Source organism: Belonocnema kinseyi, chromosome 4 (assembly GCF_010883055.1).
Source record: "Belonocnema kinseyi isolate 2016_QV_RU_SX_M_011 chromosome 4, B_treatae_v1, whole genome shotgun sequence".
Lineage (NCBI taxonomy): Eukaryota > Metazoa > Arthropoda > Insecta > Hymenoptera > Cynipidae > Belonocnema > Belonocnema kinseyi.
In genome coordinates, this window is record NC_046660.1 from 69,253,124 (window position 1) to 69,276,597 (window position 23,474).

The 23,474-nt window shown below is 28.6% G+C and overlaps 1 protein-coding gene across 6 annotated transcripts in view; it reads right to left on the bottom strand.

Annotated features, from left to right (window-relative positions):
• Positions 1-23,474, bottom strand: part of LOC117171182 (calcium-activated potassium channel slowpoke) — a 294,278-nt gene that overhangs the window by 163,658 nt on the left and 107,146 nt on the right. For all 6 annotated transcript variants that reach the window (XM_033358248.1, XM_033358252.1, XM_033358250.1 and 3 more), the window contains exons 4-5: positions 22,952-23,215; positions 19,560-19,727 (exon numbers count right to left, since the gene is read on the bottom strand). In XM_033358248.1, coding sequence (XP_033214139.1) covers positions 19,560-19,727; positions 22,952-23,215 — 432 coding nt within the window. The remainder of the gene's footprint in view (positions 1-19,559; positions 19,728-22,951; positions 23,216-23,474) is intronic.

Here is a 23,474-nt window from a genome sequence, read left to right on the forward strand (position 1 = left end):
GATGAATACATATTTAGACTTGACTTAAATAAGTTTCATAATCAATCGTTGCAATGAAAATATTATGAATGAAAAGAGGAATTGGAAAAAAAATGCGGGCAGCAGAAATCGATCTCGGAATTTGCGTCTACAAACTCGGACCGTTAACGCCTGATCTAACCAGGAGGTGAGAGCCATCTTATTACTTGATCATATTACAAGTGTGGTGATGACCTTCTGCTGGGAAAAGTATGAGTCCGAACAAAATTGTGAAGGGTGTCGGTTAAACTTGTGAGCAAAATAATGTGCAATGAAAAACTCATATTTTTTCGTTACTGCTTCCTTAATCCTACTTTTCCAGGCATCTCGTAAGAAAAAAGGCCTCTTTACCTTTTTAACTAGGAAGCGCGTGTTTTTTGTTAAAACAATTTATTTAGTGTTTCTGGTCAAATCTCCCATTTTTCAAGAATATACTACTTCACATCCCGGAAATATTTGAAAAGAAAGTTAAAAAAATCATCTTCGCGCAAATTGACCCTTCTCATCAGATTTGAGGGAAAAATAACCACAATCAAAATTAAACTAGACAAAATTTTGAGAAAATTACAAGAACAAGAATAGAACCTCCTATGTTTGATAGCGGCCGTGTTATGATCCCTCACAGTAACCGTATTTTTTAAGTGAATGAAAGATCAGATTCTGAAGTTTGCACCTGTACTTTGGCACCGGTTAATTGAAAAAAATGTTTCGTTCTTGAACGTTCATTTGTCTAAATATCTTATTTCTTGATGTATTTTATATTTATTTTTCTAGAAATGCTATTTTTTTAATTTGCAAAAAAAAATTAAATAACAATTTTTTAAATAACACACGTCATCCTATCAATTTTGTACACCTTTGATGTATTTTCGTGCTAAAAATTATATTAATTTAGCAGATTGTACCAAATTTTATTGCTATATGTTGAAAATACCGTCAAGTGGAGTAATTTCGGACATGAGGGATAAATTAGGAAATTTATAAGTTGACAGTTCAAATTACTCAGGGCGGGTGGTTTCAAGCAGAATATAGAACCACTAAACCCTCTACCGCATCACGTATCATATATGATCCATATCGTTTTAAACCAAATAAAATATTCTTATGTTCAAACGGTTTAAAAACCCCGCCAACTAATTGTTAGTCCATGGCTTTACTGTAAAAACACTTCACCAACAAACAAACAAAAAATCAGACATTGTTCTATAGCCTTCCTAAAAACGCCTGAATTTTCCCGTTGAAAAAAAACCATGCGGTACTGGGTTAAAGGTTGAACTGGTTCCATATTCGTGGAAAATTTCTGAGTAATTCGTTCGATCAGTTTAGGAAATTTAGGGGTGTCCGAATTTATCCCACATGTCCGAAAATACCCTTTTTGACAGCACCAGAAATTTATGAACTTTTTGTCACGGTCCTGACAATTATTTTTAAATTTTAATGAAAAATAGATTAATAAACAAATCGAGATTTTTGAAGTCCTTCATTTCTTTCTTATTTTGTAGATATCAGTACGGTAAGAATAATACACAAACCACTTGCTTTATCCAGTTACATTAAAGGATCATAATTCAGCAGCTACTTAATATAGAAAATTACTTTCCTTTTTAATATTCTTACATTTTTGTCTAGTTTCATTTCTCTGTTGGACAATTTACTCTAAAATATGATGAGAAAGCTCAATCTAAGTTAACACAATTTTAAAACTTTTTTTATATTTCGGCGACGCGTAGTAGTCATTCCTAGCTTTGAAATTTGCATCAGTCCACGTAATAACCCGTTGCAGCCTAAAAAACGCACTCCACCTATTTAAAGCGGCAAAAAAATTACCAAATACCTGGACTAACTTATTTTCATGTGATTAGATTTGGTCTTTTTAGGGTTTCGTAGCTAGGCAGTGAAACCCTCATAGTTTTGGACGGTAGCGAGCCAAGGGAATATAGGGGTAGTAACAAAAAGAAGGGACGATGGAAAATGGGACGGAAGAGATAAAATGATGATAAAGGTGAGAGGAAGGGGTGAGATGAAGGTGAGATAAAAGTGAAATTAAATGATGTTGGAAAAGGTAAGGTAGTTGAAAAGGGGGTGAGGGGAGGTGATAAAATTTGAAAAAAAATATCATGGGAAAGAGGTGGTTATTAACACATATATTTGTTTCACGCAAAATTATATATCTAAATAGGCTACGAAACCCTTTTTATCAGGCGCTTACTACTTTGATTATTTTATTATTTTATTTTCAGCAATTACAGAATCAGCGAGAAAAGTGAGTGACAGAGAAAATGAGGAAAGAAAAAGAAAAATCAAAAGAATGGACATTTATGTCACGGATTCTCGAAGTCTACTCAAGTACGAGCCCTTGAGATCAGAGATGGCTCCAAATGGGTTTGTTTTTTTAGTCCCAATCAAAAAAATGCTTCAGGTGCTAATTTCTTTAATCGAAATGATAAATAATACATAATAAAAACTTCAGATTTGTATTATTTAATCATGGGTGTCAAATTGCAATTTTTTGGGCTATACAGAATAGAAAAGTTGACCCCCTCCTCTCCCCGCCGACCCACCAACCTACCGGTACGAATAAAATAGTATTATATTGTTTCGCAATTCTCTTTTTATAGATTTAAAATATTTATGGCAGCTGATCAGTGATGGGTAAGTTACTTTTTAATAGGAATTAGTTGTCCCTACCGTTATATCGCGAAAGAAGTAACTAGTTATCCTTATCGTAACCGTTTCAAAATATAACTTTTTCTTAGTTACTTTTAAAAAAAGTACCCATTATTACTTTCTAGTTACTTTTGCATTTTCAGTTTAAAATTGTTTTACAAAAAAACAACGAAGTTTCAATTTGATAATTAAATTTTTCAGAAAAATTATGAATCATGAACAACAACAAAATCCTGTTTAACGAAAGAGTTCAACTTTCAACCAATTCTTTAAATTTGCAACTAAAAACTATGAATTTTGAAACAAGAAGAACAATTTTCTACAGAAAAAGATGATTTTTAAAGAAAATACCTGAATTTAAGAAATGAATTTTCTACTATAATGATGATTTTGTATCAGAAAAATGAATTACCTACAAAATAGTCAAACTTTTAACTAACTAGTTCAATTTTGTAACAAAAATATTAATTCTTGGCGAAAAATGTAGTTGTTTATATCTCACCCAAAAAACGTGTTCATTATAAATTTTTGCAAACATTTGAATTGAATAAAAAAGACGAATTTTCAATAAAATAGTTAATTTTCTACTAAATAGTTGAATTTTTATCCAGAAAGATAAACATTTAATCAAAAATATTAATTACCTACAAAAAAAAGAGTTTCAATAAAAAGTTAAACTTCTAGTCAAAGAGATGAATCGCTAACTAAGCTTATGAATCTTCAACTGGAATAGTTAAATTTCTAATATAAAAATTAATTTGTATTCACAAAAAATTTAAACACATGCCAGGAATTCACATTTATCCTTTCTAAATGTTTTTCTATAGATTTCCAAAAAAAATTTTAATTCAAGGGTTGAAAAAAATTCAAATTTTTCTGTATTAGGGTATTAATCTATCTAGCTCTTGAAATTAATTTTTTTTATGAAAGTGTTTCATTAGATTTACCTAGTTCTATTCTAGTCTTAATTTTATTACTTTTGTATTTAAGAAATATAGGCCAACACAACTACATGAACCACACTTAAAAATTAACAAAAAGAGTCAAATCTTTCATAGTTATTATTAAAAAATAATCTAAGCAGTTCATAATTCGTTACTTGCTTATAAAAGTAACTACGTTATCACTATTGCTACCAGTAAAAGTATCTAGTTACAGCAACTATTTAGAAGAAAGTTACTTCCCATCACTGAAACTGATAACATCATTGCCATTAATCAATAATTGCATTGATGTCTAACGAAATAAACGAATTAATTTTTTCTTCAAGTCGTTCCCATGGTCATTTCCATAAACCATTGTCCAGAAAATCTGGATTAGGAAGTTCATCCCTTACAATCATTGTATGGCGCCAAAATCTTAACTTTTTGACACTTCCTATTAGGCCTTCTTAGGGTTCCATAAATAAAGAGTAGAATAAAGGACAATAAATTATTCAAATAGAAAAGACTCAAATACTTTGAAAAAGCTAGAAATTATAAATTCGCGAATTTCTTTCACAAATGATGCTCTGAAGACTGTTTCATATTTCATGGTAGTGTAAGGCATTGGAATGCGCTGAATACATGAATAGAAATTTAGAGCAAGAACGACAAATATGGTGCAAAGGTCGATTGTAACTCTCTGAGGAATCTTACATTTTACAAGATCTTGTTTCTAGAAGTTTTCTTCTAGTATATCATCACAGTTTCTACAAAGAATAAAGTTACTTCCTTGTTAGTTTCAGCTTTTGAAAATCCGATAAAGGAAGAAATTTAAAATTCTTTTATCTTTTCCGAGTGCCCAATTTTTCCCAAGCTTAAACATGATTCTAACTAAATTTGAAAGTACGTTAATACATTTTTCTAATTGCGGACCACATTCGTCGTCAAACTTGCACTTTTTTGAGTTTCGTGAATATTAAAAAAATTGTAGTTGCCATTCGTTAGCCCTGTTAGCAGTTATTTTGTTATTTTGAGGCAGCAGAAAAATTTGTAGATTACAATTTTTAATCTTCTTGTCCAATTTTAATGCAGTAAATAAGTATATTGTGTAGCAGACTAAATTGGTCATTCGTACAAGATATTTGCTATTAAAGTGAAAGGTTAATAATGAAAAGAATCCTCTTATTGTAATCAAAATTTCAGAAAAAATAATCTCATTCTTCAATATTTAAAGCCTAATTCATTTATATTCGTTAATATTTTAATAGGAAAGCAAAGACTGAATCAATTTTATGATCAGAAAGCAGAAATGTTTAGCATACTAACTCTATACTTATCAATTTGTTATAGAATAGTGAAACATACATGCAATAAAAGAGACAAGACAATAAGAGTTAAATTTAGAAAATTGAGAGTCACATGATCGGAAATTTTTTAGTTTAGTACTGCATTCCAATTACTGTCTTAAATTGTAATTATGAGGATGGACAAGATTATTTGAAGGACAGAGCCTACATGCAAGGACTTACAAAGCATAGATGATTGTAGTTAGTTGCGTCTTATAGATTTCTCACGAATCCTTTTTATAGTATTCAAAACTTTTTTATTAAAAATGAGTAGAATAGTAAGTGCTTGACTGTAGGTCACAAGCATACGATTTATGAAAGGTTATGTAATATTTTTTAAGTTCGTTGAATAACCTGATTGAATATAAGTCTAGATGTTAGATCCTGGATGCTGATAGTTCCATATCAGAGCTCAGTTCAGTAAAATTATCTCAAAATCAATAGTCTCAGACTGTATTCATTCTCGTGGAAAGATCGATTAAATTTGATTCAGAGAAATCTAAAATTAACCCATAATTGTCTTCCTTTTAGTGATTAAAGTATTTCTTGTTTAGTTTAGTTGCTAAAAATCATGCATGGTTCTCGACAGCTGGTTTTAGAAATGAAGAAATAATTTATGAAGGTTTTAAATAATTATTTTTAAATTAAGTTTTAGTATTTCTTTCAAAATGAATTGTAATTAACAATTAATATATTTTATGAATTTATACAATCATATATAGAACATTCTTGAATATGTTTTTTTTAATAAATTAAAAAAAAACAAGAGATAATTTTTTTTATTAAATTGGTTGATCCCCAATGGACACCCTACTTTTCAATTTATAAATCATTTTCAGAGTATGCTTATAGGACTAACATGCCTGAAATTAGTTTCATAATTCTAGGAATAGAGAAAACCATTTTTTTTAAAGTGCAGTATCAATATAAAGTTATCTAGCATTTATCAATGACAAAAATTAAGACTTAGATGGTTTCCTAGAGTCCTGAACCCAAGTCGAGACTGATTGTGAAACAACAGATAAGGCACCATCCATAATAATAATGTAACACCTTTGGGAGTTTCAAAGGATTCTTAAGATAATTCAAAGAATTTCAGGGGACTTTACAAGACTAAGAAGGATTTTAATGATTTTAAGGCATTTGACAGATTTTTTTAAATGTTTAAATACCTTACAGGATTTCCATGACTTTAGTATATTTTTAAAGATTCCAATGAATTTCAGTATATTTCAAAGAAGTTTAAAGATTTTAGTGTTTTAAATATTTAGAGAATTGTTCAAAATTAAAAAAAAATTAAGATATTTAAAAAGATTTCAGAGGATACAAACAATTATATATTTTTGGTGTTACGGTTGTCGGCCGGATGAATGCATAAAATAATTTGATTTTGTGTGCTTTTTGTCTACCTGTCAATATTTTTTTAATATTGATTTTGATTTCTATATTCTAAAAAAATTTCTTTTTAGCTCCGCTGGGATCCGAACTCAGGTCTTTCAAATTGCCGGTGTGATGCTCTCACCCCCTAAGCTACAGAGAGGCGAGAATAAAATTCATGAAATTGCTTTTGAGAGCAATTTCTTCACAAATCATAAATAAAAATCAATATTAAAGAAACGTTGATTCTTAATCAGTAGACAAAAAGCCTTTAACATAAATTTATTTTTAAAAGTTCAATTAATTTTGAGTAATTTAAATGAATTTGGTGGATTTAAAAAATTTTCATGTGATTTTAAAGAATCCACAGAATGTCAGATGATTTGAAAGGATTTTATAGGATCTATAAGGCTTAGGATATTTGGAAAAATTTCGAAGCATTACTGAAGAAATTAAAAAGGATTTAATCAAAATTTTATAAGATTTCCGAGGATTTCCGAGGAGATCAGTAGCTTTGAGGGATTTTCGAGATTCTTATAAAGATATTTTAATAAATGAAATGAAAATTTAAAACTTCTATTAATAGAACGTCAGGCATTTTTAATCATTTCAAAGATTTTAAAAAAAATTTGCAATGCATTTAGGTATTTTGAACGATTTAAAATTTGTTTCAAAGAATTTAGGTTATTTGAAAATATTCCAAGCAATTGCAAAAGATTTAAATATTTTAAAGATCTTATGATCTTTCAGCAGATTACAAAGTATTATAAAAATTTTAAAAATTCTAAAGAATTTAAAATTATATTGAAGAATTGGAAACACTTAAAGGTATTTTAAAGGAATCCAAGAAGGTTAAAGAGATTTAAAGTATATCAAGGAATATCATCAGATTTCATGTGACTTTACGGGAATTTAGGGAATTTAATAATATGTTTATAACATTTAAAGGATTTATTTACAAGAATTAAGAAATTTCAAAGAATATTAAACTAAGTTTCAAGAGATGTTCCATATTTTAAGGTAATTCTAAGTTATGTGTTAATAAGTATTTCAAAATTTTAAAAATGAAGTTTTTGATAATTATTTTTTTCGTGGATCATACAGATTTTAAACGCATACATTTTTGAAGAGCGTAGAGCTCCTTTGTTGGATATTACATATTTTTTTAATTCTCCTTCTTTTTACTTTAATAACTTATAATTATTTAATAATTCAAGTAATTCAGGAATTAAGAAACGAAATTGTCCACTTTGTCACTACTTGTTATTTGGGAGAGGCAAGAGTAATTCTTGTAATGTGTTACGTAATTTATGGATAATTAATTAATTCAATTAATTAATTAATTAAGCCCTTAATCCGAAGCAAACAAAGATATTTTTTTCTGGTACCACATTTAGCGAATTACTAGCAAGAAGCTCATGAAGTGTGTATGTGTATGTGTCCGTGTATTTAATGTCTTTTAGTTGTATGTAAACATCCCTGAAGTAGATACAAAGAAAAAAATCTTAGTATTTATTCAAACTACAGTGCCGTTGGAAATTATCTATAGGGCCAGCACGAACATTTCTAAAAATCCCTGATCATTTTGATATTTATAAAGATTTTTTTGATATTTTGAAGAGGATACATCACGAGAGAAGTTTCCAAAACAAATCCAAGAATTTTTTGAATTTTTTAACTTGCCTTCGGCTCGTGCCATGACCTAGGAAATTTTTATGAAAAATCTCCTATTGACATAACGTGATCGTTGAATTCTGATCTTTAATTTAGGCCAAGAAAAATTTAAAAATCTTCACGCGTTTCCGAAATATGTATGAATAAAAATGTCCAAACGTGCCTGTGCCGAATTTTAGTCGTCGATTACTGCTGTCTAAAATTCGGCACATACACGCTTGGATATTTTTACACATATCTCAGGAACGAGTGAAGATTTTTAAAGTTTAATTAACTTCAATTAAATATGAGATTTCAAAGATTGCGTCCTCTAAATTTCAGATTTTTGCTAGAACTTTCCTAGGTCACGACACGAGTTGAAGTCCAGGTACGAAATTAAAAAAAAATCTTTAATTTTTTAACTTCCTATGCGATATATCTTTTTCAAAAAGTCAAAAATATCTTTGCTGAAAGTCATTCGACTAGGTATTACGTAAGCTTTCAAACAATTCAGAGAAAATATAGCTATATTTTCGACTGAGTTATGTTTCTAAGTCATCAGTGATTTGCAGTGCCGCTTGCGCTGGCCGCGTAGACAATTTCTCTATCTTTATCGACCAGACAAAAATTTATTGAGAAGAGTGTTAAGTTAAGAGAAATCACTGTTGTCATTCATCTCAAAATATTTACCTTTCCTGTGAAAAATTTGTTTTAAGAAAATAAAGATTGCTGATTTTGTAATAAATCAAGATGATGTTCTCTCTGGATGCGGATGGAAGAGCGATATACACGAAGGATAAAATTAATAGACAGACACGACTGATGAGTGGATTTAACGTAATAATACCTCTTTCCGTGTTCCCGCTTGTATTCGCCGCTGTACTTGGACCTACTGCCTACGAGCTCTATTATCTCGGGTATGCTACTAGCAAAAATTGCCTGTAAATAGAAATCATAACTGCAGAAGGCTATGCCACTATCTTCACTAGTCAGCTGCGATCGACTACACGTGCAGTTTGCTAATTCATTACAGGATTTTTTCTGGCATAACAAACAAATTAACACAAGTCACATATCTATCAAATAATTTTTACATCATGAAATTCATTCCTTTTTTAAAACGTATATAGGAGCCAATGTCGTTCAACGACAAAAATTTATAAACAGTTTCAGCCATTGCTTTATGAATTATTTATGATAAAACTATTCAGAAATTATAAGTAATATTTTAATTTACTTATTCATGCACTTCAAAGGATTAGTCAAACCAGTGCAGTTGGAAATGAAAAGAGCAGATTCAAGAAAATATCGTTATGAAAAAATCAAAATTTGTCTATAATTTCTTTGTTACATGTAGGAAGAACTTTTTTGAATCTGTTTTTCCAATTTAAAAAAAAATCACTTCATCCTACTCTTCAATGCTAAACTAACGCTACAAATATTATTTGAAAAAAATACAATAAAAGTTATTTTATATCTCCAATCAAAATTCTAGAAAAGAAAATTATTATTTCCTAGAATAAAGAATTCATTTATTTTTTGTTAGTTCTACTAAGAAAGAATTGTGAATACTAAATATTTCTGCAAGACTCAAATTAAACTTTAAAGTTTAAAATAATATTTGGTTTTCAAGAATGGAAGAATCACAGAAGCAAAAAAGCGTTGCTAGAGGTACAAGTAGTAGGGGCAATAAACTCTGTACTATATGAAATCTATTAACGCCCTTAAAGTCTATTATTTCTACCACTCAGTTAAGAAATCTAAATTACTATATTTTTTGGTTGTTTTAGACCTAGTAGGGAAAATTCGGTGCAAACATAAAAATCCTTCGCTTTGTTTTATTCTGTAAATTGACAAATAAAATGATCGTATTTTTCCCGTTTTTCCACGTATACGATAAATTGTGATGTTCAAAATAAATTAAACGAGGGCCCCCCTACTTCTTGCTTGCCTACATTAAAATTTACATAAAATAATATTCATTTTTAAGCATATACAGTGCGAATTTCAAGCCAAGGAAAGAGCTGTATTACCAAATGTATTTGATACATTGTTGTACCATGATCGACTAGAAAATTCTAATTGCACTCCATGCCGAAAATAAGGAAGTCACAAAGGCAATAGTGATTGAGTTAAAGCAAAAAAACCCTTGACTTTAAAGTTTTAGATTGTTAAATGCTCAAAAAATGTTTCAAAAAATAAAAATTAATCTATTAAAAAGTTTATAAATTTGTAAAGAAGATTTTTTTATCATCCCTTAGTTTTTATCATCGAAGATAAATATAACAGCTAAGAATACAAGTCGTACTAAGTCGAAATAATTTTGTATTTGAAAAAATACCCAAACCCTTTAAATTTATGACTAATTTTGCTGAATAATTTTCTTTCTGGATAAAAGGAAATTTACCTATTGGGGGTGGCAGATTTTTAAAAGTTATAAACATTTATTTATACTTTTGAGAAACTCATTCCAGAGAACTTGATACTAAGCTTAGGAGTTCTCTTTCCATCTCAGTTAAAATTCTAAAAAGGATTAAAACTTGAAAATAATAAATCTATTAGTTATCAAGATTTTTTCAAGAAAAACCTGAAAATTCAATTTTGTAATTTTTATTGAATATTAACTCAATAAAAGAAGAGTAGACAAAAAATGTGTGTTTTCAAAAGATATGCAACTTTTATTCTCAAGATTTTTGTTTCAAATCAATATTTTTTGAGATTTTTGAAAAAAACTAGTTTCTGATAAAGGAAGAAATGTAATAACTCAACTTAAATTAATCTTTTCCGAGAATCCTTTTTAAACTTTTAACTAGGATGGAAGAGCAACCCCTAATCCAAGTACAAGTCAATATTCTTGGATCACCACTTCGGAAGTATACCCTTAAATTAGATTATGGAATTTTTTAATGTTCTGAAGGCATGATTAGAAAATTTCAAATCTGAGGTCGATTTTAATTCTAATTCCATATTAAAAATAATCACGCGTAATTTATGTACAAAAATAAAAATTTACAAAACATATTTTCTCATGGGGTTTAGAAAAAGTTTTAGTATTCTATAGCATCAAATGACCGAATCCACTTCAAATCAGGCAAGCAGGGCAATTTAAAGTCACAGAATTATTCGCTTTTTGAAAATATTTCTTTAAATTGAATAAAACGACGTATTTTACCATTTTGTGAAAATAATAACTTTCACGAAATCATAAGTATGTTAAATCTAAGGTTTACTATCTGAAACAATACTTCGAACCTAATTGAGATATTCAAGTTTTCTTTTCTGACTCTGATGGAACGAATTGCTCTTTTTGAGGTTGACTAGCAAATTAACAAAATGCGGGAAATTAACATAATGATGGCGATTTTCTGAAAATGTTTGAAGTAGCTTTTCTTAAAAATCTCACTTTTTTGAAATTTTTAAGACTCAACTTCAACTTTCAGCATAATCTAAAAAATTGAAGCAAAACGAAAATCGCTGGGTTGAGCACGACTGCAGTATTTTCTTTCTACTTCTTGGCCAATGATCAGGAGCGATTTTCTTCTTGCGCACGCCTCTACATTTTTATAATAATTCCAGAACTAGTTACTTTCCTACATTTTTTCAGAAGTTGAAGTTAAATTTTGCAAATTATCAAATATTTTCCGTGTTTAGTTTTAGTTATTTTTTAGTTCATTCAGCTGTTTTTTCGGAAAAATGATATTTTATCAAAACGGTAAAATATGGTTTCTTTAATTTATTAAAAAAAATGAAATATTTTTGAGCCAAATGAGTTTCTGACTTCAACTTGCACGACCTACCTAATTTTAAGTGGATTTCGTCAAGAGGAAGCTAGATGATAAAACTTTCTTTCTTGTTGTTCGACTTGCTAATGAAAGGGGTAGATTTATGGAAAAATGTAATATTTAATAACAAGGTCAGTCACTTGCCTTCGCTCACTTTATCAGGAAAAACAGAAGAAATCTCGAAAAGGCGCCAAAGTAACGCAAATAGAGCGAACTTTGAGAAACAAGATAATAGGCAAGCGGCTAGATCGTTAAAAGATTGCGATGACTTCAGCAGCGTTTGAGCATACGCAGAACACAGACAGATATACAGACAGGACATACAGTCAAGATCATAAGCTCGCACAAACACTAACCCGTCACTAAAATCGCGAAAGTACGGCCTAGCAATACGCCATCAACCAATTTTCACTTCATTAATTTATTTATATTATAAGAGACAAAATTTCCAAAAGTGAAATATCATTCGGGGAAGAGAAAAACAAAACAAAAATGTAAACAAGCTTTTATTGAAATATATAATAGAAATAGACAAAATAATTCATTGTAAAAAGAAGTACTTTGATGTTTTTTTATCAAAACATTTCTATTTTTCTGAAAAAAGGAAAACTAATCAGAATTTTTGATTATTGAACTTTTTTTAAAATCAAATTTTAGAAGAAGAAAAAAGTATTATCTTGAAAGAAATGTGAATCGATTAAATATTTCACTTATAATAGATATTAACAGATTTGATGTATTTTAATAAATTTCCCTAATTGTTGATTAATTTTGATACTTGATAGTTAATTAAGTTGAAATATTTGGAGAGTAAAAACTGACTACGCACAGGAGAAAGTCATCAAAGTGAACAGTTGCCTAAAAAACAAAAGTATTAATTAGGAAAACCGAACCTATTGTAAATATGTTTTAACATTTCGATGTCTAATAGATCGTCAGGCCATCGCGGAGAAAAAAATTGGTTTTCAGTGAAAAAAAAAGGATTTTTCTTACTTCAAAGTAAAAATGAAAATATTCGAAATTAAAGACCATAACTTGGAGAGGACTCGCGAGTGCCAAAATCAACAGAAATTAGAAATATAGTTTGAGAAGACAAGCCGAATTCTGCTTATTTTTCAAAATTATTAAATCTTGACGATAAACAAATAAAGAGAATATTATATAAATAAATAGAGATTGACATTTCAGAAATGATTCAAGTCCTTATGAGTCTAGAATTTATGCTCTTAATTTATATCCTCGGTCGTAAAAATCTCCCTTACCTTAGTGCATACGAATTTTGGAAATTTAAGCTAAATTTATAAATCATCAACATTCTTTGATGTTTTAAAAATTGTTACTATTTCAAACATTTGTAGAATTAATATTTTTTAGAAATTTACTGTTAATTTATAAATTACCGGATTTTTTTATAAATTTGTGAAAATGTGAAAAATATTTATAATTCTTGAACTTTTGTCGTAAATTTATAAATTCCCAACAGCTTTTTAAGTTGGAAAATTATTGAAATTTAAAAATTTAAAACTAGTTAGATTTTCGGAATTAAAAAAATATTTGAAACTATAAATGTTGGGAAAATGAAAAAATGTATGGTAAATTTATAAACTCATACTTAATTTATAAATTGCCGACATTTTTTTGAAACTTTTTAAAATTGTTCAAAATTCTTTGTTTTTGAAATTTTTTGAAGTTTATGAAATGTTTAAAATTTTTCTTAATTCTAAAAGCATTAGAAACTTTAGCCATTTTTGAAATTTATGATAAATTTATAAATCACGAAAATTTTTTTAATTTGTTGAAAATTATCAAAAAAAAATTAATTTGAGAAAATTTTTTAAATCAGGACATTTTTTATACTTCAAAATGTTATTTGTATATATATATATATATATATATATAGAGAGAGAGAGAGAGAGAGAGAGAGAAGGCTTGTAAGCCCCATGAAGTTTAACACGTATTTCCCACATAAGAAAAAAAAAGTTTTTGCACATTCGATTCAGGATCTTCAATATTAGCTGAAACCGATTTGAAACTGACCATTTCTTTTCACAATTATCTATATAATACGAATAAAATATTTATTTTTAAATATTAACCCCATAAGCCTGTTTTGTAGGTTCCTAAAATAACCTCATAAGTGAAAAAATGGATTTTGCAAGTTTTTGGCGCTAATTATGATTCTCTTGCTTTTTTTAAATGCAAAATGTTTGTAACACACAAAATTCTACTTTATGGTGCTAATTATAAATTCACAAAGTTTGCGCAAACAATTTTTTATTGTTTTTAGCAAATTTCTCTTAGAATGGAGATAGAAAGTCGCGGTTTTTTCAACAATTTTCCACTTTTTGGTCAATTTTTAATTAAAGTAAGGTAAATAATTCATTAAAGTTAGAAAAATTAGTTGTTGAAACAATTTATTATTATTGTTATTATTCAATTTGAATAATGCTAGAAAGTGGCGTTTTTTTAAATTTTCAAGTATTTGTTTACTTTTCACTTGGAGCGAGTTAATAATTAATTTAATTCAGCCCCAAAATTATTTACACAAATTATTATTGTCTTTAACTATCTTCTTCTTTATTAGTGCTAGGTATTTGTGGTTTCTTCGGAATTTTTTGAACTTTTCACGTATCACGTATTTTGTGAATGTTTATAACGATCTTCCCTTAGATAAATTCCAAAAAGTTGCAGTTATTTCTCAATGGTCGAAATTTTTGCCTCCTTTTCACTTAGTGAGGTAATAATTGACGCAAGTTAACAAACAATTTTATTTATACAATTGCTTATTATTTATAACTATATATGCTTAGATTAATGCTACAAAGTTAATTTTTTTCTCAAATCTTTGATTTTACTGGTCATTGTTCCTAACTAAAAGTCGATGCAAAACCGCATAGATTACAGCAAAAAAGCAACTTTCTAGCATTTCTCGACGAAATAAAAGTTATAAACAATCATTATTTGTTTAAATAATTATTTTTGCTGAATTCTTTTGATTATCAGCTTACTCCAAATGACAAGTAGGAAGATAGTTAAAATTTTAGGAAAAATCGCAACTTTCTAACTTTATTGTAATTGAATGTTATTAACAATAATTTAAACCATTTGTTTTTCTGAATTTCATTATTTATTTGCTTTACTATAATCGGAAGTTTAACCAACACTGGCAAATTTAAAAAAAACGACTTGCTATCTGTATTCTAAGAGAAAATGGATAAAAACAACAATAAATTGTTTGATCAAATTATGTTAATATATAATGTTCAGGATTAAGTAATATTTCATGTATGAGAAATAATTAGCATTAAAAGAAAACGCAAAAAAATCAGAATTAGCTCTAAATACTGGCAAAACCATTTATTTATATATGGGTTTTTTTGGACATAAAACAAACTTTTAGGGGCGATACTTGAAAAGTGATATTTTATTCCTATTCTATGGCTAATGTTTAATAAAAATGATGCAATTCAAATTGAATTCAACTGATATCGACGATTCTGAACAACATTTACAAAAACCTCTTTTTTTCTTATGAGAAATACGTGTTAATCTTTTTGGCAGTTGAGCCACTTTTATATAGATTTCTTTTAAAAAAGCGTATCTATTTTTGTGAGGATTCGAACAAATTTTCGGGCAATATAAAGATGGAATTAAAAAAAACTTTTGAATCTCCCTAGTATTCATGCATGTTTTATATAAAATACTTTCTCTTTGAATTAATAAGATTTATTTATTTACGATTAATAGACGATGGCCTGGTGTAGATAAATTCAATATCTATTCGGGAAAATCAAGTAAATAAGAAAATACTGGTGTCAATAAAAGATTAAACCATCTCTCTTTGGAGACAAAAAGAAGTTAATCAAAATAAATAAAAGGGGAAAAATGAAAGTTTCATTTTTCTGTTAATTATTATATGAAGAATAATATAAAAATCGTTTACAAATAAGTGAGGCGTGTAGGTATATGCACGATTACGTTATAGGTCGCTCGGGATCCTAGTGGCATTTCGTATTCCGTATTGCATAGGAATATCCTTCGAATAGCAATCTCCCTCTCGCCCCTTGAGTATTTTTGCTAACGCGTTCGAGTCGTCCTGGACTAGAGCCAGGAGATTGCAAGTGACGTTACTGCGCCGTTTCGTTTTATCGATACGTTTTTTAACTCACTTTGGTACTTTCTATGTTTTACCTTATTAGAAGAATTCAATGCAATCATGATTTCAACTTTCAAGACTAAGTATTGGCAAAAAAGGATGAGATAACAATTAAAAACTTGAAATAAAGTTTAAATAGTTTAACCAAAAAATGTTAACAATAATAATTGAAATACACTTAAATAAATATCACTGGTCAACATAATGTCATCTCTGTATTTTGGTTGGTCTAAAAAATTGTTTAAAAAATCGCAAACAATACTATGTCTAAAATTAGTGTTTTAGGATCCTCATGAAGCGCAATAAATGAGAAATCCACCAACTTAAAACCAGTTAACGCAGAGTTGTAGAGTTTTTTGGAATTTTAATTTTGTTTATCTTTTGAGGTCTCTAGAGTCTTCTCACTTTTACCAGAATTTAGGATGCTAATCTGCAAAAGATAATTATGTTTTAATATTCGTCTGTAATTGCATGTTATTTTTTCCCTCGATCAAATCATCAACAAAAGTTTTTTTGGCACTTGAGGACTTTTTCTAAATCAAAATTAACTCATTAAAAATTAAAGGTATCTAGGAGATTAAAACGGAATTAAAATTGGATACAATTTTTTGTGCTTTATTTTTATCCTTGGAAAGCCCTGAAGTTCTTATTTGAATTCCATCTATTTTGATCTAGGTTACGCGGAGTTTTACATTTTTAGAAATGTGAATAAAATTTGCCACGATTTATCTCAAAACTAAAATTTATCAATTTGTTAACCAGTATATTCAACAGAAATATAGCATCGAAAATTTTGTCTATCGGAAAATTAGTTAATGAATTAACAAACTATGAGTCTGATCACAAATTCCAAATAAAACAATGCCAATTTCCAAAAATTGATCTAATACATGATCATTCAAACAAATAAAAATCCCTTCGAGAATATGCAAGGAAATTTAGTTTACCAGGTTTAACGTATAAAAAATACAGATATTTTCTTATTTCTGTACGAAAAATGAAAAAAATGAATTTCGCAAATAATTAAAATTTGTTAATAGCCTCTTTAAACAATTTAATCACTTAATTTTTGTTCAAATCTAAATTATTCAACTTCAAAATACTAAAATTAAAATATTTTTGAAAGACTTAAGATTATAATAATTCAATTGGTTAATCATGAATATTGCAAATATCGATTCGATAATTTTTGAATGTTTTAAATCAGCATAATTTTTTATCAATAGAACTTGCTAACAATAATCCGTTATGTTTTGGAAAATTTATTTGAACTTATTTAAAAAACTTGAACGAAAAACTTATAATTAAATTTGTTTTGTTTTGAAGATTTCAAAACTTATATTATTCGATTTCGATCAGTTTCAAATTTAAATTTCCAATTTCAAATATTTTCAATCATAAACTGTTTAATTTTTAATCTCAATAAAATTGATTAAAGTTAGAAGATTGCCGTTATAAAATGGCGAAATCGTTATTATACTCATAGGATTCTTAATAAATAAAATTATTAACTTCGGTGTTCTTAACAACTTTTATTCTAAATTATCAAGCTTGTATTTAGTACTATTTTAGTTGGAATTATTGACTAAAGTTGCATTTTTAAGAGATCAATTGTGTACGTATAGAAATAATTATTAGCATTTGTCATTACAAATGTAAAAAAAGATTAACTTTGAGGCTGAGTATTATTGTAATTAAAAATCGTCATGTGCGAAGATTATCTACTAAGAATGTAAACAATTATTTTATTTTCGATAAGAAAAAAGCTCTTTTACGAGTATATATCAATATACGACAGAAATACGAAATAACCACGACGAATGCCAACCACGGCCGTAGAAGTACATGTATAAGGCAAAGGTAGCCAGTAATGCAAAAAAAGTTGATCCAAATCTTATCCTTTGTTGTCAACATTTGCGATTTTTTTAAACATGTAAAGACAATTTATTAAAAACGAGTAGCTATACCTAAAAATGCGAAAGTACCGCGAATGTCCAAAATTTATTTTTAAAAATTCGAAGTTATTTCTAAGCACGATTCAAAGAAAAGGGAAAAATATGCTGTAGGTTCGTCGGTTCATTAATGTAATATAAGGTGAAGCTGATCGGCGACTAAAATTGGCCTTGTTTATTATTATTGCACAAAGACCTAATTCATTACTTCCAAAATTTATCATTTAACCTTATATATAAAAAAAGTTAGGATTGTAAAATTGGATTAAAGTATTCAAAATTGTAGGAAAGAGCAAGTAGTAGAAACGAATTAAGTCCTCATACCAGTGGTTTTATGTACCGTAATTTCAGCAACGTTTCTCAAAGCTTGGGAAACAATGTACTTTTTGCACTTTTCCCTGTGAAATTTCATTCCATTTTGAAAAACTTTGCACGAAACGAAGCTCTCGTTTGAAGGGTGATACCAGATTTTTACTCGAAGGATTTTTCATTTTTTAAAATATTAGTATCGTTTAGCTCTGTTATGATAATTTGATGCTTGGAAAAATCTATCACTTGTAAGTTTGATTTAATCAACGGGATCAACACACAGGTTTGTTATTGATCTATAAGAATCGTGCATACGCCATGCATCACCATTCAAACAAAGGAATTCCTCTTGTATAGTACGAGTACCTATTCACGTCCATCGAAAAATTCACCATTTTTTATTAATTATACATTCGGTTTTGTGAATTTTAACTGAAAAATGTAATGAAATTTCCGGAAGACGTTTTTAGCCTAATTTTTACCAGAGGTACAAGCGCGCGTAGTCGCTGCTTTCACTGAACGTAGGCATAGAGCAGATATTACGTATAAAGCACCACAAAAGGAGAAAAGAGTCGAGAGTCGAGAGGACGAAATAGTTTTTACGAAACGTTTTCATGAAAGAAGCAAATACAGGCGCGCACAGAAACGAGAAATGTGCGAAACGAATAAAGCAGAGCAACGAAAGAAAATTTCATTTTGAGAGCAACATCGCGCGCTAAAAGTAAGCCGAGAAATTTTTTTTGGCAGAAAATAAAAACAGATGATTAGACGCGATGTTTCAATTTCTACCAAAAATCTTATAAAATATTCGTTTCGCACTCCGTCGTGAAACAAATCGGTTTTTAGAAAGCCGAGAACCGCTTCCTGGGCGAAAAATAAAAAAATTCACGTAACTCTACGAAGCCAAAAAAAGAACTGCGTGAATTAAATTTCCACTGTTCACATCTAGGAGCAAGCCCCGGCCTTCTTAACGAGTTTACGTTTATGGCGCTACTGTAATACGTTTTTTTACGAGTGTAATTTTGAATGTTCCATGGAATATGGAATCAAGTATCTATATTGGCATTTGGCGTTTCGGTGTTACAGTTGACTCTCACCAAGCGTCTTAAGCGTGGAATCAGACGCGCTTACGCGAAATTTCCCGGCCAGCCTTAGGGACGTGGCTTAACTAAACGGACGATTGGTGAGTACTTCTGTCCTGGTCGCCCGGCGCTTGGTGATAGTCTCCTGTGAGATCCGGAATAGTCTGCTAGTTTATTTCTTTTTTAATGTCAAAATGTGAAAAAATGGACCTAATTCCATATGGCATCGAGCAGTCGATTTATGTATTGGAAAAAAGTTGACTTTCCTCTATAAAAATAATTAAAGAAGCTTACCAAACCGACGAGTAGAAAAAATACTAGGAATGTACGGCCAAGAATCGTCTGGCAGAAAACGTCACCATATCCCACCGTTGACATCGTCACGATAAGAAAGTACACGCATGTCCAATAAGAAAGCGGTTGTGGATTTACAAACTCGAAAGGGTCCCCTGAGTTTTCAAGCTGTGCATATAAAAGAAATATTTCAATCTCTGTGAGTTACTATTTGCTCAAAATTCTCTTTTATGGTTGAGTGAAAAATTGCCTTTTCCAAGTTGAAGAAGAGGAAAAAAGATTCGCCATTTTTGCTAGTGTCAAAAAAAGGATTTGGTGAATCTAAGAAAAAAGGAAATGAAGAGGCTCTAATAAAGAAAGTAGGAAATACTAATGGCAATGAAGATTAACAATAGAATATTTTATTTAGTTATGAGAATATTAAAGAATAAAAGCAAATAACTTATAATATTTGTATTTTTATAAGAAATCTAAATGTTAATCTTCATTTAACTAATCGAAACTACGTATCTAATCACATATATACTTATTGAAATTCCAATACCTTCCCATGTGATGTGATTGTAAAAAAAAGAAAAGATAGAAAGATAAAAAAGGATTTATTTTACAACTAATTTACTAGGAAGTATGTTTTTTTTTAATAAAAATAAACTATGTATTGAATTAGCTCCGCGTGAAGGATCTTCATCATTTTTAAATGCGGAAACCAAGTTTAAAATTAAAAAGAAATATTGGACTTTAAAAGAATTGAATTTTCATTTTTGTTTTCATTGTTAAAATTTTGTAATCCTCTCAATCGCAGCTAATTCCGCAAAGAAATAAACAATTAAATCTTTGCTTATTTCTAATGAAAAATTTTTATAGCTAATTTTGTTATGTATTATTATCATGTAATGTTAGAATATGAAAAAACTATTAAAAACACAATTTTGAATTTTTGTTGTTTTGTATTTCGGAAATTAAATTAACAATGAAATTGATTAATGGTTATTTTTCATTATTTTATTTGAATTAAAATTTTTGATTCATACTCTTTGCAGCAATAGGTGATTATCAAATTTGTAATATATGTAAGATATAAGATGCGGGTTTATGTATTCTCAAAGAAAGTAACTTTTTAAAATCTTTAGAATAATATTCATCTGATTCGTACGATTTTTTAAAAGAAATCCAATTAAATTCACCATAAAACTGTTGCGTCGGGCACACGAACAAATATAATTTTTTTTATTATCAAAAATAAAAATAAATACATTTGTACAGCAATTCAAATATTACAAAAATTAATTGAATTTGTGATAAATAAATAAGTAAATGGAAATAATTTCGTAGAGATTGGCAATGATTTGTCACTGTATTCGCACTTAATTTAAACAATTTGTGGAAAAAAGTTTTGTAGTTAAATTAATGAAATTCAATCAATATTTCTTTTTATTTTACGAAGAAATTCTATAAACAATATCCATAAGTCAGGTACAATGGAATAAATATAATTTTTTTTATGAAATCGATTATATATTTTATGTGAATAAAACCTAACGATCATGATTGTTTATCCGATGAACATTTATAATTTTGAGGACTTTTCAATGATAATGTATAATTGTCATTTTTCACAATACTTTTTTTATCAATTTTCAGATTGTCATGTATTTATAAAGCAAATTTAGCTTCTTTTCGCGTAGATTTAACTTTTCAGCAATGTTTTCTTGCTATTTCTCAATAACATCTCACAAATTTGTTATCTAACCTAATTAACAAATAGATTATTCGGCTATATTTCAACATTTAAACTTCGATCTGGTAACGTAATCAACTATTAATAACAATTTTTAAACTTTTTTCATACATTTTGATAACGGTCCACCATTCTTATTAATAATTTAATTAATGAAACATAAACAGCGTATAATATAGAATTTTATCAAATAATTAGGTTTTCTTAATCAGTCATTAATTTTTAACAACTGACATCAAGGAAATACTTGTGAGTAATTTTTAATATATTCCGAAAGAACAACACTATTTTCAGTTTGCAAGTTCAAAAGATAAAAAAATTTTGTATCACGTTATTAATTACGAAAGACAATAGTATATGGTTATCGAAATGTTTTAATAAAAGATGATTACGTTAAAATAACAAAGTTTAAGTGCTGAAATAAAGCTGAAAATTGGTTTAACCATTGTTTTTAATTTATAAAATACGTATTTTTATCAAAATATCCTTAAAAATGTGGAACCTAGTTATTTCAATTTGAATTCATCGAGAGCCAAGTCTTTTTAATCCTAAAATGGCCAAATAGTTTATTTATTAATCAAGATTGTTTAAAAAATTATGAATTTATATTGTACGACGAAATATGACAATAAGGTTTCATTTCCAAGTGTTTTTCATAAATAGTTAAAAAGTGACGAATCGCTGTCAATCTTAACAAAAACATTTTCATTCACTTATTTTTTTATAAAAGATTCAATAAATTAAAAAAAATAGTTTTATGTTTTTTTTAGATATTATTTAAGAAATCCCAGTATTTGTTCAAAAATGGTACTCTTCAAAAGTTAACATTACTTTTTCTCATTTTTGTTAATAATTTGATAAAAATTTGTTCAAAAGTCGATAATAATAGTTTGATGCGTAATTTGATTGTATTTCATTAATAAAATGATTAAATCGGATTAACAATCATCTTTGGATAATCAGTTTGACCACGAACGATTTTTTTACCTTACTGTGCAGCCCAATTCATTGTGCAAGTATTTTTTCCCATTTTTTCGGTTGATTAATTTTTTCCCCAATTGACTATTAAATTTTTCGACATTAAACATAAATATTAATTTTGAATAACTTTTTATATGAAAAAATTGTGTTTTCCAGCCTTCGCCACTTTTAATTCGCGAATAGTTTTTTTTTGGTATAAAATACTTACTTTTAATAATTCAATTACGCATTTATATTTCGGTTATTGTTATATGAAATAAAAATAAAATATATAAAATAGTATAATAAGAATAAAAGAAATATTAAAATGCAAATGAATAGCAAAATAAAATAAAACACAAAAAGAATATAAATTTATATTGTATTATAAGTACAACATTCATATTTTCGAATTAGAGTATTGGGTGAAGTTTTTAGCCTAAACTTTTATTAGGATCATTATTAGGAAATGGCTAAAAAGCGCATCTTATTATTTTATCATATGACATTTTTGACGATTGCCTTCAAATTACTGATAGGAGTATGAATTTTAAAAAATTGCGAAAAGTGCCGGTTCTCTTTAATTGTAGAAAACAAGTTTTATTAAGCTTTAAAGGAGATAAAATCATAAATCCTAAAAGATGAAATTTGGACAGAAGAGGAACCAGTAAGATTGATGTAACAAATTTTTTACCAAATGTATAATGCCAGCTGCAGTCAACCAGACGGAGATGAAGATGGATACGAGTTGCGCGAGGCGAATGGAGCTCGATGTTTTTAGAATGTTGAGGTACTGGAGGATGTCAGGGACCGTCATCAGTCGTAGGGCTCGAAGGAACCTCAGTCCGATCCATGTTCGATCCAGATAGATCGAAACGAAAGACGGTGGTATCGTAAAGTAGTCCACGAATGAATACATCTCCAGCATGAACCACAGCTTGTCACTGGCGGCGATAAACTGGAAAATTATCCTCTCTTATTTTCTTAATACCAAAAACAAAATCCTGAAGACTAAAAAATTATGTTTTTTTTTTCAATTGCCGAGTAGAAAAATTTTATGATAGTTAAATGTAGGATCTGTCACTGGTGCCGCATTGTCTAGAGAGTCTTCTTTGGAAGGTCTATTTTGGCCCTAATAAGGGGCTGCTTAGTTTTCCATGATTTATTATTTCCGACTTTAAATCTCCAACATGAATTCTAAACAGAAGCTCATAAAA